A 14,253-nucleotide genomic window follows, 5' to 3' on the forward strand; every position below is an offset into this window, starting at 1 on the left:
TATGAGAATGAAAGTGTATATTTTTAGCTCACCTGAGCACAATGTGCTCATGGTGAGCTTTTGTGATCGCCTTTTGTCCGTCGTGCGTCGTGCAGCGTCAACATTTGCCTTGTTAACACTCTAGAGGTCACATTTATTGTCCAATCTTCATGAAATTTGGTCAGAAGATTTGTCTCAATAATATCTTGGATTAGTTCGAAAATGGTTACGTTTGCTTGAAAAACATGGCTGCCAAGGGGCGGGGCATTTTTCCTTTTATTGCTATATATGGCTATCATAAAATATTATTAACTAATAACACTCTAGAGGCCACATTTATTGTCCGATCTTCATGAAACCTGGTCAGAAGATTCATCCCAATAATATCTTGGACAAGTTTGAAAATGATGCCGGTTGGTTGAAAAACATGGCCGCCAGGGGGCAGGGCATTTTTCCTTATATGGCTATAGTAAAACCTTGTTAACACTAAAGCTGTAACGATTCACCCATCATTCAATTCGATTCAATTTCGATACCAAATGGTCCGATTTGATTATTTTTTGCAAACTCTTTCATGTTTGGTTTGTCCAGAGCATATATATGTTCGGTATTTGTTATTAACTTATTATGTTGTACATTTAAAGTGTTTAATTTTTTTAATACAATTTTAAAACGCAACATTGTTTTATAAGTAACAAATTTATTGAACAAAACATCCTGCTGAGTTATTCTTAAATAACACACAATGCACAATGTATTACATGCGTTTAACAGAAAAAAATGTAAGTATATAAACAACTTCCAGTTTACTTCTTAACAGAATGCACACAGTTTAGTAAACAAACCATATGGGTAACTTACGTCAACAAAACACGTTTTGCAAGTTGCCTTTGCATCCGAATCTTCGCGAAACCGGAAATGTTCCCATACTTTTGATTTTAATTATGACGGTGTGTCTTTCGGCGTGGTTGAAGAAGCCATTTTACCGGCTGATGTAATGCTCAGCATGTTATTCATTCATTCATTCATTGGATGCCATATTGGCTATTGACCAATCACAATACGTATTACAAATAACAAGAAAGTTAAGACGACAGATTTGGAAAGTAAGGTTTAAAATGTGGATCAATCGGGATTGCAGTGAATCGAACAGAAATTGGCCGTATTGGTATCGAAATCGAATCGGCGGCATTGAACCGGTTTTTTGATGCATCGAACCGAATTGTTACAGCTCTAGTTAACACTCTAGAGGCCACATTTATTTTTTGATCTTCATTAAACTTGGTCAGAAGATTTGTCCCAATGATATCTTGGATGAGTTTGAAAATAGTTTCGGTTGCTTTAAAAACATGGCCAACAGGGGGCGGGCCATTTTTCCTTATATGGCTATATATGGCTTTAGTAAAAACCTTGTTTATACTCTAGAGGCCACATTTATTGTCCAATCTACATGAAATTTGTTCAGAAGATTGGTCTCAATGATATCTTGGATGAATTCAAAAATGATCGCGTTTGCTTGAAAAACATGGCTGCCAAGGGGCGGGGCAATTTTCCTTATATGGCTATATATGGCTATAGTAAAATCTTGTTAACACTATAGGGGCCACATTTATTGTTTGATCTTTATTAAACTTGGTCAGAAGATTCATCCCAATAATATCTTGGAGGAGTTCAAAAATGATGCCGGTTGGTTGAAAAACATGGCCGCCAGGGGGCGGGGCATTTTTCCTTATATGGCTATTGTAAAACCTTGTTAACACTCTAGAGGCCACATTTATTTTTCGATCTTCATGAAACTTGGTCAGAAAATTTGTCTCAATGATATCTTGGATGAGTATGAAAATGGTTTCGGTTGTTGTAAAAACATGGCCACCAGGGGGCAGGGCATTTTTCCTAATATGGCTATATATTGCTTGAGTAAAACCTTATTAACACTCTAGAGGCCACATTCATTGTGGGATCATCATGAAACTTGGTCAGACGATTTGTCCCAATGATATCTTGGATGAGTGTGAAAATGGTTCCGGTTGGTGGAAAAACATGGCCACCAAGGGGGCGTGGCTTTTTTCCTTATATAGCTATAGTAAAACCTTGTTAACACTCTAGAAGCCATAATTATTGTCCGATCATCATGAAACATTGTCAGAAGATTTGTCCCAATGATATCTTGGACAAGTTCGAAAATGGTTCCAGTTGCTTGAAAATATGGCCACCAGGGGGCTGGGCATTTTTCCTTATATATCTTCATGAATCTTCATGAAACTTTGTCAGAATATTATTTTAAATGATATCTTGGATGTGTATGAAAATGGTTCTGGTCTGTTCAAAAACATGGCTGCCAGGGTGTTCACTAGTCATGAAAGTTGGTAAGAACATTTTGTTCTTATGACATCTTGGGCTGCACAGAACAGGTCAGTTCCTTTGAATCTCAGGTGAGCGACTTTGGGCCTTTCAGGCCCTCTTGTTTAGTTGACACACCTTCATTTTGCTACGGGAAAAATTTGTTATTCTGAGAGATGTGATTTGTTAGTAAATTGTGTTTTAAATTTCAGGTACTGAGGGTGTCATGGCAGGATTCAAACAGTTGTTGTATTACACTTTTCGTGTGCTGCACATGATTGTGAACAATATCATGGCCATTCCTGCCTTTACTGTTTGGATTATTCTTCTTTCACCACTGAGGAAACTGCAACCTAGTTTGTACTGGCAGATAGAGAGAATTCTTTTCAAGGCAATCTTAAGTTTTGTGGTGATGTGGACGAATTCTGGGGGATATAAAAGTAAGTTGGTCTTTTCCTTTCAGTTTATATCATATCAGCATTAAAGATGTGTACATTTTGAATGATTATACTGTATTATATTTTGCAGAAGCTAAGTTTTTTAATTAACTTAAAAACAACCAATTTGCGTCAGGAACATTTGATAACAATCTCATTATGTTGTTTTGAATAAACTGGTATATGGGAAGCGTAAAGAACAAACAAATGAGTGGCACTATGGGAAAACAATCCCAGATTAGCCTGTACAGAACACACAGGCTTATCAGGGTCGACATTTGCCATGTAAACTGGATTTTGTTTAGAAGAGACATCCTTTAAACAAAACATATCACTTCAAAAGAAAGTGTTACCCCTAATTAGCCTGTGCTGACTGCACAAGCTAACCTGGGAAGACTCATAACCCTTTCAGTGCAGGAACCGAATTTTGAAGACCTTTGCAAACAATTTGGATCCAGATGAGACGCCACAGAACGTGGCGTCTTATCAGGATCCAAACTGTTTGCTATTCTGATAGTATTCTTTGAAAAAAATTGAAGAAAATGCTAAATTTAGAAATTCTGCAGATGACATTTTAGCAGACGACAAATTTCCCAGCATGCAAAGGGTTAAACCTTGTATTCCAAGAGAGTAGCTCAAATATATTCTGACAAACTTATTGAACCAATATATCATTAACCATTCTGCGTCAGTTGTTCTTTACTATTGTTACTCAGTCATAGAGTCAGGGGACGACCTTGCGACCCTGCATGATAAGCGAGTCCTGTTACTAGTCAACCACCAGTCCACGGCCGACATTCCGTGCGTGATGTCTGCATTGCTGCCAAAGTCGAATGTGATTGGACAGATCATGTGGATAATGGACTACATTTTAATCTACACCAACTTTGGCTGGGTCGCCTTTCTGCATGGGGATTTCTTTATACAGCAGGTTTGGTAAACTTTTGTACGAACATTTTTACTTAAATCTATCAGAATTTGTATTAAATTAGCTCTTTACAACTCAGGTACACATTTTGAAGGCCATTTCAAACCCTAAGTTGCTGGCAAGTAATAAACAGCATAAAATCTGAACAGCCTGCAACTTACAAGTTGCATATAGCCATTTTCACTTTGCTTTTGAACAGCCTCGGTAAAATAGTTCATGTACTGGTATATGCACTGTCCATGCATCCAATGACTCCTAACCATGTACATGTCGAAGTTGAACATGTTGATGGCACAAGCCTGAAAAGACTACGTATGATAACAGAAAATGTAAACACTGTAACGTTCTGGAAGATGAGTTCCAATTCTTACTGGAATGTCCAGTTTTTAATAGTCTTAGAATACAATCTAGGCATAGATATTATTGGAATCACACAACTATGTTACAATTTATCGAACTCTTACAAACTCACAATCCAATTGTATGATTTCATAATGCTTTAGGCTTGTGGATTAAAATAACTTTTAGAAGAAACTCTTTACTCTGTAAAAATTAGTTTCTCATTGTGCGTCTAGTTAGCAGACAATCAAATGTTTGTTAATTCATTGTTTTATTGACACAACATTAACATTAATTAGAGTCCTGACATTTAAAGCATCTGATTTGAATTTTTAGTGATCTCTCTACCTAATGTGCAGTTTATATGATATATAATAAGCACAGGTTACCAATAAAAGTCTTTAAATGTTCGGAAGACTTTGATGTTATTAAAGTGTAATATGGACTGCCCTTAAATATACAGAGACTGAGAGTGCTCTTTATTTTAGAGGGCCATATAAAAAACTTTATATAAATACTTAATTATGATCGGATGTTAACAGTCATCTTAACAAACGCATCAGCTCTGAATATAAGAAAGTATTTTATCATAGAATTATAAAAAAATATGATTTTTTTTATTCAATGACCTCTAATGATATTTTTACACTAATTTTAGGGAAAAGAATACAGGGATAGCCAACTTGATTTGCTCAAGCGACATTTGTTGGACGTGTATTTGCCGACAGACAAGCGCTGGATTGTACTTTTTCCTGAAGGGGGTTTTCTCTACAAGCGAAGACCAAGGAGTCAGGCGTAAGTAACAATTAAAACATCTATACATGTTTACAAGCTTTGCTCTGGGTGAACAGAGCTTAATCTATGTGCATTAAGTGTTGCCTTAGATCAACCTATACAGGCTGCACAGGCTAATCAGGGTAGACACTTTCCACCTAGCCTGGATTTTCATTAAGAAGACACTTCCTTTAGATGTAAAATTCCATGAAGGCAGGAAGTGTTGTCCCTGATTACTGCACAGGCTTTTCTGGGGCGACACTTTACACATGTGCATTAGGCCCTGTTTTCCCAGAGCCAAGCGTATATGTTTTTACATATTTTTACGCATTTATTGTCCCTTAGAAAGTTATATTTAATCAAAGGCCTTTCTTACTAGATTCAAGTTTTAAAGGCTTTATTTCCAACCCTTAGATACTGATGAGCAGCTAACAGCATAAAACCTGAACAGACTGAGAGTTACTGGCAGGCTGTTCTGGTTTTATGCTGTTTGCAAAAGCCATTTTCACTTCGCTTCTTATGGAGGAAAGGGTTAAACTAAATTCTTTTATTCACAGAACTGCTTTCCACTTTTCATTATTATCCCCACGCTTTTTTAAAAAAAGGTGGGGATATTGTGGTTATCTCCGCCGTCCGTCCGTCCGTCTGTCTGTCTGTCCGTCCGTCCTGGCCACTATCTCCTCCTACACTAAAAGCACTAGAACCTTGAAACTTACACACATGGTAGCTATGAGCATATGTGCGACCCTGCACTATTTGGAATTTTGATCTGACCCCTGGGTCAAAAGTTATAGCGGTTGGGGTGGGGCCGCGTCAGAAATTATCACTCATTTTTTTAGGTTATTTTACATTTACTTCTTTATTTCTACACCGATTCACTTCAAATTGATACTGGACCTCTCTTATGACAATACGGTCAATCTCAACCATGCATGGCCCCATTCCCAACCCTGGGGCGCCCCGCCCACATAGGCCACACCCACCAAAAATTTCCATTTACTATAATTTTGTCATTTCTACACGGATTCACTTCAAATTGATACTGAACTTTTGTTATGACATTAGGGTCAATCTCAACTATGCATGGCCCCAATCCCAACCCTGGGGCGCCCGCCCACATAGGCCACACCCACCAAAAAATTCCATTTACTATAATTTTTTCATTTCTACACGGATTCACTTCAAATTGATACTGAACTTCTCTTATGCCATTAGGGTCAATCTCAACTATGCATGGCCCCATAACCAACCCTGGGGCCCCGCCCACATAGACCACACCCACCCAAAATTGCCTTTACTATAATTTCTTCATTTCTACACCGATTCACTTCAAATTGATATTGAACTTCTCTTATGACAATACAGTCAATCTCAACTATGCATGGCCCCATTACCAACCCTGGGGCGCCCCGCCCACATAGACCACACCCACCCAAAATTGCCTTTTACTATAATTTCTTCATTTCTACACCGATTCACTTCAAATTGATACTGAACCTCTCTTATGACAATACGGTCAATCTCAGCTATGCATGGCCCCATTACCAACCCTGGGGCGCCCCGCCATCATAGGCCATGCCTACATAGGCCACGCTCACCTAAAATTGCCTTTTACTATAATTTCTTCATTTCTACACCGATTGTCTTCAAATTGATACTCAACCTCTCTTATGACAATACGGTCAATCTCAACTATGCATGGCCCCATTACCAACCCTGGGGCGCCCTGCCCACATAGGCCACGCCCACCCAAAATTGCCTTTTACTATAATTTCTTCATTTCTACACCGATTCACTTCAAATTGATACTGAACCATTCTTTTGACAATATGGTTAATCTCAACTATGCATGGCCCCATTACTAACCCTGGGGCGCCCCGCCAACATAGGCCACGCCCACCCAAAATTGCCTTTTACTATAATTTCTTCATTTCTACACCGATTCACTTCTAATTGATACTGAACTTCTCTTATGACAATACGGTCAATCTCAACTATGCATGGCCCCATTACCAACCCTGGGGCGCCCGTGGGTCAAACATGCGGCGTGGGGATACACGTCGGCCTCTGCCGCGCCATTTCTAGTAGAAATTTTGATGGACTTTAAAACAGCTCCTGATATAAGTTAACCTGAGCACAACATGTTCATGGTGAGCTATGGTGATCACTTTTTGTCTGGTGTTTGTAATTAACACCATAGAGGTCATATTTGTTTCTAAATATTCATGAAAAATGGTCAGAACATTTGACCCAATATTATCTCGGCAAGTTTGAAACTGGGGATATAAAAAAGGTCCCTAGATCAACTGAAAGAAAAAGCTTGTGAACAGTCTAGATGTCACGTTATTTGCTCAATCATAATGAATCTTGCTCAGAACATGATATGTGATGAGATCTTAAGGTAGCGCACCCGTAATGGGCACCTATCCAAATATAATCTTATTTATTTTTTTCTTAATCAGCATCGTTTCACTGAACTACATGCAGATTTTTCCATGCTTTTAAAAAAAATATACTGTTTTTGTCAAAACCACCCCACGCTCGGCTTTTGTCCAGTTTATTTGCACCCCTGGGGTATATGAAAGTTCCATACTTCATCCAGATTTCCAAATATGGGCATGCAGTTGGTGTGTACAGATGCAGTAAAGGTGTTTAAAGTTTAAAAAAGATGAACTAAGTATTCTTTTATAGACATTTATTTTTTATAACGTGTTATCTATGGAAGAGCGTCATTAAATGTAAGTGGTTTCAGCCAAGTAGAAATCAGGGTTGGTTAAAAACAAAGTGTCATAAAATTCAAAATAGTATCATTTTAGTAATATTTTGTACTTAGTTTTTATAGATACACTATATACAGCAAAAATCTCAAGAAATAGACAGATTTAAAGTTTACTTTTTGAAATAAACATAAAAATGCAACATGCATGGTTTGTATTTTCAGCAGTAAATCACCCAATTTAGCCATAACGTTGTTTTAATTTTAAAAATTGAAGAATGTGCATAAAAATTACAACATATTTAACAATAAACATAACTTATATGCTATATTAAATAAAAATACGTTAGAAAAGAAATAAAACGCGCAGCAAAAAGTATGCGATGTCGGCAGGATTCAAACCTGCGTGGGAAGATCCCAAAAGATTTATAGTCTATCGCCTTAAACATTCAGCCACAACAACTTCACAATAGTTAAAGCCTAAATTAGAAATAAATAAGTTAACAGTTAAAAAGGCTCTGCGATCTTTGAAGAAATCGCGAAATCGTATTTTTCAGATGGTATTTGGATCAAAGTAAATATTTACTGTTAAAATACTGTATTATAAAGGAATTAGGTAAACATATATCAAAATTCGAAGTTTGAAAAAAAAATCATCTCTCGGAAATAACCGATCATTGAAGATCGGCTATGATCGTAAAATAAATCGCGGGAAATCATTACGGGTGCTCTACCTTAATAAGATCTCATTTTGTTTTCTAAAATTGCTCCAGTCTTTTCAACAAAATTGGCGGCCTGTAGCCAATTGTATAAACCTGGATAACTCTTATCCAGTAGATAACTTTTGGTGATCTTTAATTTGAGGATATCTTTTTATGCCCCTGGTAGGGTGGCATATAGCAGTTGAACTGTCCGTCAGTCCGTCTGTCTGTCCGTCAGTCTGTGGGTCCGTCCGAAAACTTTAACATTGGCCATAACTTTTGCAATATTGAAGATAGCAACTTGATATTTGGCATGCATGTGTATCTCATAAAGCTGCACATTTTGAGTGGTGAAAGGTCAAGGTCTTCCTTCAAGGTCAAAAGTCAAAAAATACAATCCAAGGGAAGTAATAAGCTTTAAAAGGCAGATAATTTCTAAACCTGCCAAATGATTTATTGAAATTTTATTTCAAAGCGGCGCAATAATGGGCATTGTGTTTCTGACAAACACATCTCTTGTTTGGTTAATGAATTATAAACAACAGGGGCCAATTGTATAAATATGGTTAACTTTACATGTAGCTAATCCAAAAGATAACCTTCATTATGTTGAAGATAACAACAATTAATCTGGCTGTATAAGAGTTATCCATATTTATACAATTGGCTGCAGGTGCACGTTTTGGTTACCTTTTGGATAAGATTTAGCCAAGGTATTCAGTTATCTTCATGCGAATAAAAGTTATCAATATTTATACTATTGGCTGCTAGAGATGGGGCAGTTTCCTTATAATGTGTTGAAAGTCTAGAAGTCAAATGTTTGCCCAATCTTCATTAAACATACTTATAACATTTGTTCTTAAGATAACAAAACGTAGTTCGAAGGGGGTTATAGTCTGTTGAAAAACATGCCTTCCAAGTTGTCCTTACATGGCTATTGTGAAAACATGTTATCACTCTAGAAGTCATATTTGGCCAAATTTTGTTGAAGCTTCCTTAGAACATGTTTTCAAATGATACCCCAACCGAGTTAGAAAAATGTTCTAGTCCGTTGAAAAACATAGCTGTTTTCCTAGAATGGCTTTGGTCAAACCTTGTGAATACAATGTACACTAAAAGTCACATTGTTTGCCAAAATATCATAAAATTTGCTTAGAACATTTGTTTGAATGATACCTCAGCCAAGTTCAGAAAAGGTTGACAAAGCTGTTTTACTTTTTCAAACCTTTGTACTAGAACTAGAAATAACTATTTTCTTTAAATTGAAATGATATTTTATTTAACAAAATTAGTACATGTAGTTAAAACACGTTCACAAATCAGCAACATTTGAATAGGCAGAAATCATAAAAAATACTAATTATTCTGAAAGTACCAAACAAAAATCTTATACATGTCATTGTGCGTGTTTATAATATTTTGGGTATAATATACTATATATTATATGTTTCAGTTTTGCAGAGAAGAATGGCCACCCAGTGCTGAACAATGTGGCCCTGCCAAGGATAGGAGCCATGAATACAATCATAGACACACTCTCAGGACCAGCACAGAAGTCTGCAGGTAAAATGTTAAAACTTAACACCTAAAATGTGAAATATACAGTAGAAACATTTTGCTTTTTTGCTTTTTGTGTTAGATTAGAAGACCAGATTGGTAGCATTAAATTGTCCTCTTTTAGTTGGAATTTCGCATTCCTTGCATTGTTATGTTGTTATTCGATGAAAGAAATAGTATTAATAAAACAAGATGATACTTTTCATTATAATGGTTGTATAACCGATTATTTTGTTCAAAGCAGATGTAGAGGGCACTAAATGAACCTAGCTCTGGGCTAAATGCATGTGCGTAAAGTGTTGTCCCATTTTAGCATGTTCTGCTCGCACAGGCATATCAGGGAGGACACATTCCACTTCAATTACATTGTTTGCAATATGGAGGTGGTTTTAAAACAAGATCCAGTCAAGGAGGAAAGTGTCGTCCCTGATTAGCCTGCGCAGCTCATATATATGCTAGTGTTGGAGATAAGTTTATTTAGTGAACCACGGATTGGCTTTTGCCACTTGCCCTGTATTTCTATTTATCCTAGTATTTTCTAAAATCTTCTGTTTTTGAGAGAATAAGTTATATCCTGACAGTCATAAGAAACGTTCTGTCAACCACATAAGATCAATACCAATATATCTCTATGAAAATTATTTTCAATTTAACCTGGATGCCTTATTTCTTGTCCTACAGACGAGCCCAGTAGGAAGCTAGAGTGGGTGGTGGACATGACCCTCGGGTACCCTAAAGGGGAGGCTCTCGACATGCCAGGTATATGCATCGGTTGGTGGTCGCCTAGAAACATACACATACACTACAGGGCGTATCCCATAGCAGACATTCCCGTAACGTGTGATGCTCAACAACAGTGGTTGTACGATCGATACACAGAGAAAGAAGCGCTCCTGGAGCATTTTTACCTGCATCATGAGTTTCCTGACATGTCTCTGCAAGAAAAAAGAAATCTGCCGATGATGAATCAACGTGAAGTTCCCTTTGATCGGGTCTGGTTCCTTATTGCCTATGCATTTTACGCAGTTTCAGCATATGTTTTCTGGATTTATATTTATTACCCTATGTGGTCATTGATTTCTTCTCTAGTCAGCTATATTTTCTAGTCAAATTTTATTTTTAAGGATTCTGTTTCAAATGTTCTTGAATTTTCTTTTTAATGTTTTATGATGTTCACAAAGTATTATTTTAACACTATTCTATCATGTCTTTTCAATAATTTGCCTTACATGTTTTTGACTGTCAATTTATCTATTGCACTAACAATTTGTATGTCATGCCCGTAAATCACATATTTCTATACATGTGTATTTTTTAACTTTACTGAAATGTTTACTTGAGTTGTAATGAAATACATTTCATTGATTATTTTAAAAAAGTCATTAGTAAGTAGTTAAATTTATTGCAATATATATAATGTAATTTTTTAAATGCTTTTATGTGGTTTAATGGGAAATATTAGTGATTTTAAAGACATAAATCACTGTTTCAAAATAAATTGATTACATTGAAAATTACCAATAACGAGTTCACTGTTTTACTGTCAGATTGATTCTATTGTTTACAATATGACATCATTAGTCCACTAAAATAATAGGTAAATGACACATTAAATAAAATAATGATTTTTATTAACTGGTGATTGCCATTATTTAGAACATTGTTATACCAAATTCTTTATTATTTCAAATTATTATTTTGGTGCTGACTTTTTCCTTCATAATTTAATTTGAAATTATTATTTCAATTCTAAGTCTGCATTATCGATTTACTGCTATTTTAAACCCATTATCCAGTCCTATCTTCACTTTTAATTGTCACTAACAATAGTTGTTCTTAATTTAAGCGTGTTAAGCTTTTGCTAAAACAAGTTTGGATGGAAAGATTTTGATAAAATATTTTTTATGTATATGTTTACAAGTTGAACTTCATGACATTTAAAGAATAAGTCAATATTGATGATATGGGGTAATTATAATAATAATGATAACAATTATAAAAAAAAGATGTTGTTTTTACAGATATGTACATGACCGAATCACCTTGTGTTTAGAGGTCAAAAACAAATATATAATTGTATTTGAATGGATTATACAGAAATATTCTATTAAAATATTTGTTATTACAAAGTAATTTTGGTTGTCTGGCGACTTCCAAACAATGAGGTTTGACTATATTATTGATATTACTCAATGTTTCATTTTTAGCTCATCTATTTTTTGAAAAAAAATTATGAGCTATTGTCATCACCTTGGCGTCGGCGTTGGCGTCCGGTTAAGTTTTGCGTTTAGGTCCACTTTTCTCAGAAAGTATCAATGCTTTTGCATTCAAACTTGGTACACTTACTAACTATCATGAGGGGACTGGGCAGGCAAAGTTAGATAACTCTGGCGTGCATTTTGACAGAATTATGTGCCCTTTTTATACTTAGAAAATTGAAAATTTTGGTTAAGTTTTGCGTTTAGGTCCACTTTTCTCAAAAAGTATCTATGCTATGGCATTTAAACTTGGTACACTTACTTACTATCATAAGGGGACTGGGCAGGCAAAGTTAGATAACTCTGGCGTGCATTTTGACAGAATTATGTGCCCTTTTTATACTTAGAAAATTGAAAATTTGGTTAAGTTTTGTGTTTAGGTCCACTTTATTCCTACAGTATCAAAGCTATTGCTTTCATACTTGCAACACTTATTAACTATCATAAGGGGACTGTGCAGGCAAAGTAATGTAACTCTGACTGGCATTTTGACAGAATTATGTGCCCTTTTTATACATAGAAAATTGAAAATTTGGTTAAGTTTTGTTTTGGTCCACTTTACCCCTAAAGTATCATAGATATTGCTTTCATACTTGGAACACTCGCAAACTATCATAAGGGTACAGTAAAAGGACAAGTTGCATAACTCTGGTTGTCATTTTTACGGGATTAGGGCCCTTTTTTGACTTAGTAACTTTGAATATATGGTTAAATTTTGTGTTTCGATCCACTTTACTTCTTAAGTGACTCAAGGCTATTGCTTTCAAACTTCAAATACTTTCATGCTATCATGAGGTTACTGTACCTGGCAAGTTGAATTTTACCTTGACCTTTGAATGACCTTGACTCTCAAGGTCCAATTATTAAATTTTGCTAAAATTGCCATAACTTGTTTATTTATGATTAGATTTGATTGATACTTTGTCAAAACTACTCTTACCTGACATACCACAATAGACTCCACCCAAACCATACCCTGTGCCCTTCCCCCCCCCTCCCCCCCCTCCCCCCCCCCTAATTTTTTTTTTTTTTTAATATCATCTCACAAATGACCACCACACCCTCACACTATACCCCCCCCCCCGCCCCACCCCACCCCAAATTTTTTTTTGAAACGGTTTTAAAAAACACAAATATTTATTTTTATTATTTTATGTTTGAAATACCGTCCAACCATCGCACCCAAGAATCCCCCCCACCCCCCTCTCCCCCCACCCGAATCCTTCCCCCTAAATTTTTTTTTTTTTTTTAAGATCATCTCACAAATTACCACCACACCCTCACACTTTACATCCCCCCCACCCCACCCCCCCAATTTTTTTTTTTTTGAAACGGTTAAAAAACACAAATATTTATTTTTAATATGTTATGTTTGAAATACCGTCCAACCATCGCACCCAAAAATCCCCCCCCCCACTCCCCCCCCCCGATTTTTTTTTTTTGCGTTTTTTTTTCCGCATTTTTGGAAGATAATGTAATAAATTCCACACCCCCACACTATACACCCCTCTTCACTCCGCCCCTCCCTCTTTTGTGATTGAAAATGAGAGTCCCTTCACCTTTAAAAAGAAAATAGATGAGCGGTCTGCACCTGCAAGGCGGTGCTCTTGTTAATTTAATAAGCACTAAGTTAAGGTTCTTGTCCTGATTTCTTTTTTTTGCTTGTTTTTCTTTGTTTATTTCCTTAATTTGTATTATTTGTCTAATGTTGATGGTATTTTACAAAAAAATGTATTTATGTTGTTCATTTTACATAATAACTTGTATGTATTTTGATTTTGTTGCAAAAATTATTGATATATGAAAAAATATAGTTTAAGCTTATTCTATAAAAAAAACTAAGAAAACTATTCCAGAAATAAAAGCCTGAAGCATGTGCACTAAAAGCCACAAGTCAGAAGAACAAAGAGTTGTTTAAGTTCCAATACAAATCCAAAACCCAAAATAAATGGTTGTAATTGTAACATATTCTGACACATATGTGATTTACTTAAATCAGGGCCCTATACAAACAAGTATAGGTCTCTGTATAGGTTGTATAGGTCCCTGCTCAAATGAGAATATTAACTTAAGATACTGTAATTACTCTAAGTTTTCGGACACCTTCTTTTTAGCAAAAAATTTTTTTTTTCGGACATACGGGTTTTCTTCAATAATGAATGTCTCTAAATTTTCGGACATTTTATTTTACCGCACTTTTCTACAGACTTTGGCCCTGTTTTCA

At 35.9% G+C, this 14,253-nt stretch overlaps 1 protein-coding gene across 1 annotated transcript; it reads left to right on the top strand.

The window, feature by feature from the left end:
- Window positions 1–2,545: 2,545 nt before the first annotated feature.
- LOC127858843 (acyl-CoA:lysophosphatidylglycerol acyltransferase 1-like) lies at window positions 2,546–12,996 on the top strand. The gene is made up of 5 exons (XM_052396169.1): window positions 2,546–2,759; window positions 3,473–3,687; window positions 4,682–4,818; window positions 9,668–9,777; window positions 10,453–12,996. Exons 1-5 carry the CDS (start codon window positions 2,546–2,548, stop codon window positions 10,875–10,877), a joined length of 1,101 nt encoding a protein of 366 aa, XP_052252129.1. The 3' UTR covers window positions 10,878–12,996.
- Window positions 12,997–14,253: the final 1,257 nt, after the last annotated feature.

Source organism: Dreissena polymorpha, chromosome 14, assembly GCF_020536995.1.
Source record: "Dreissena polymorpha isolate Duluth1 chromosome 14, UMN_Dpol_1.0, whole genome shotgun sequence".
Classification (NCBI taxonomy): Eukaryota; Metazoa; Mollusca; class Bivalvia; order Myida; family Dreissenidae; genus Dreissena; species Dreissena polymorpha.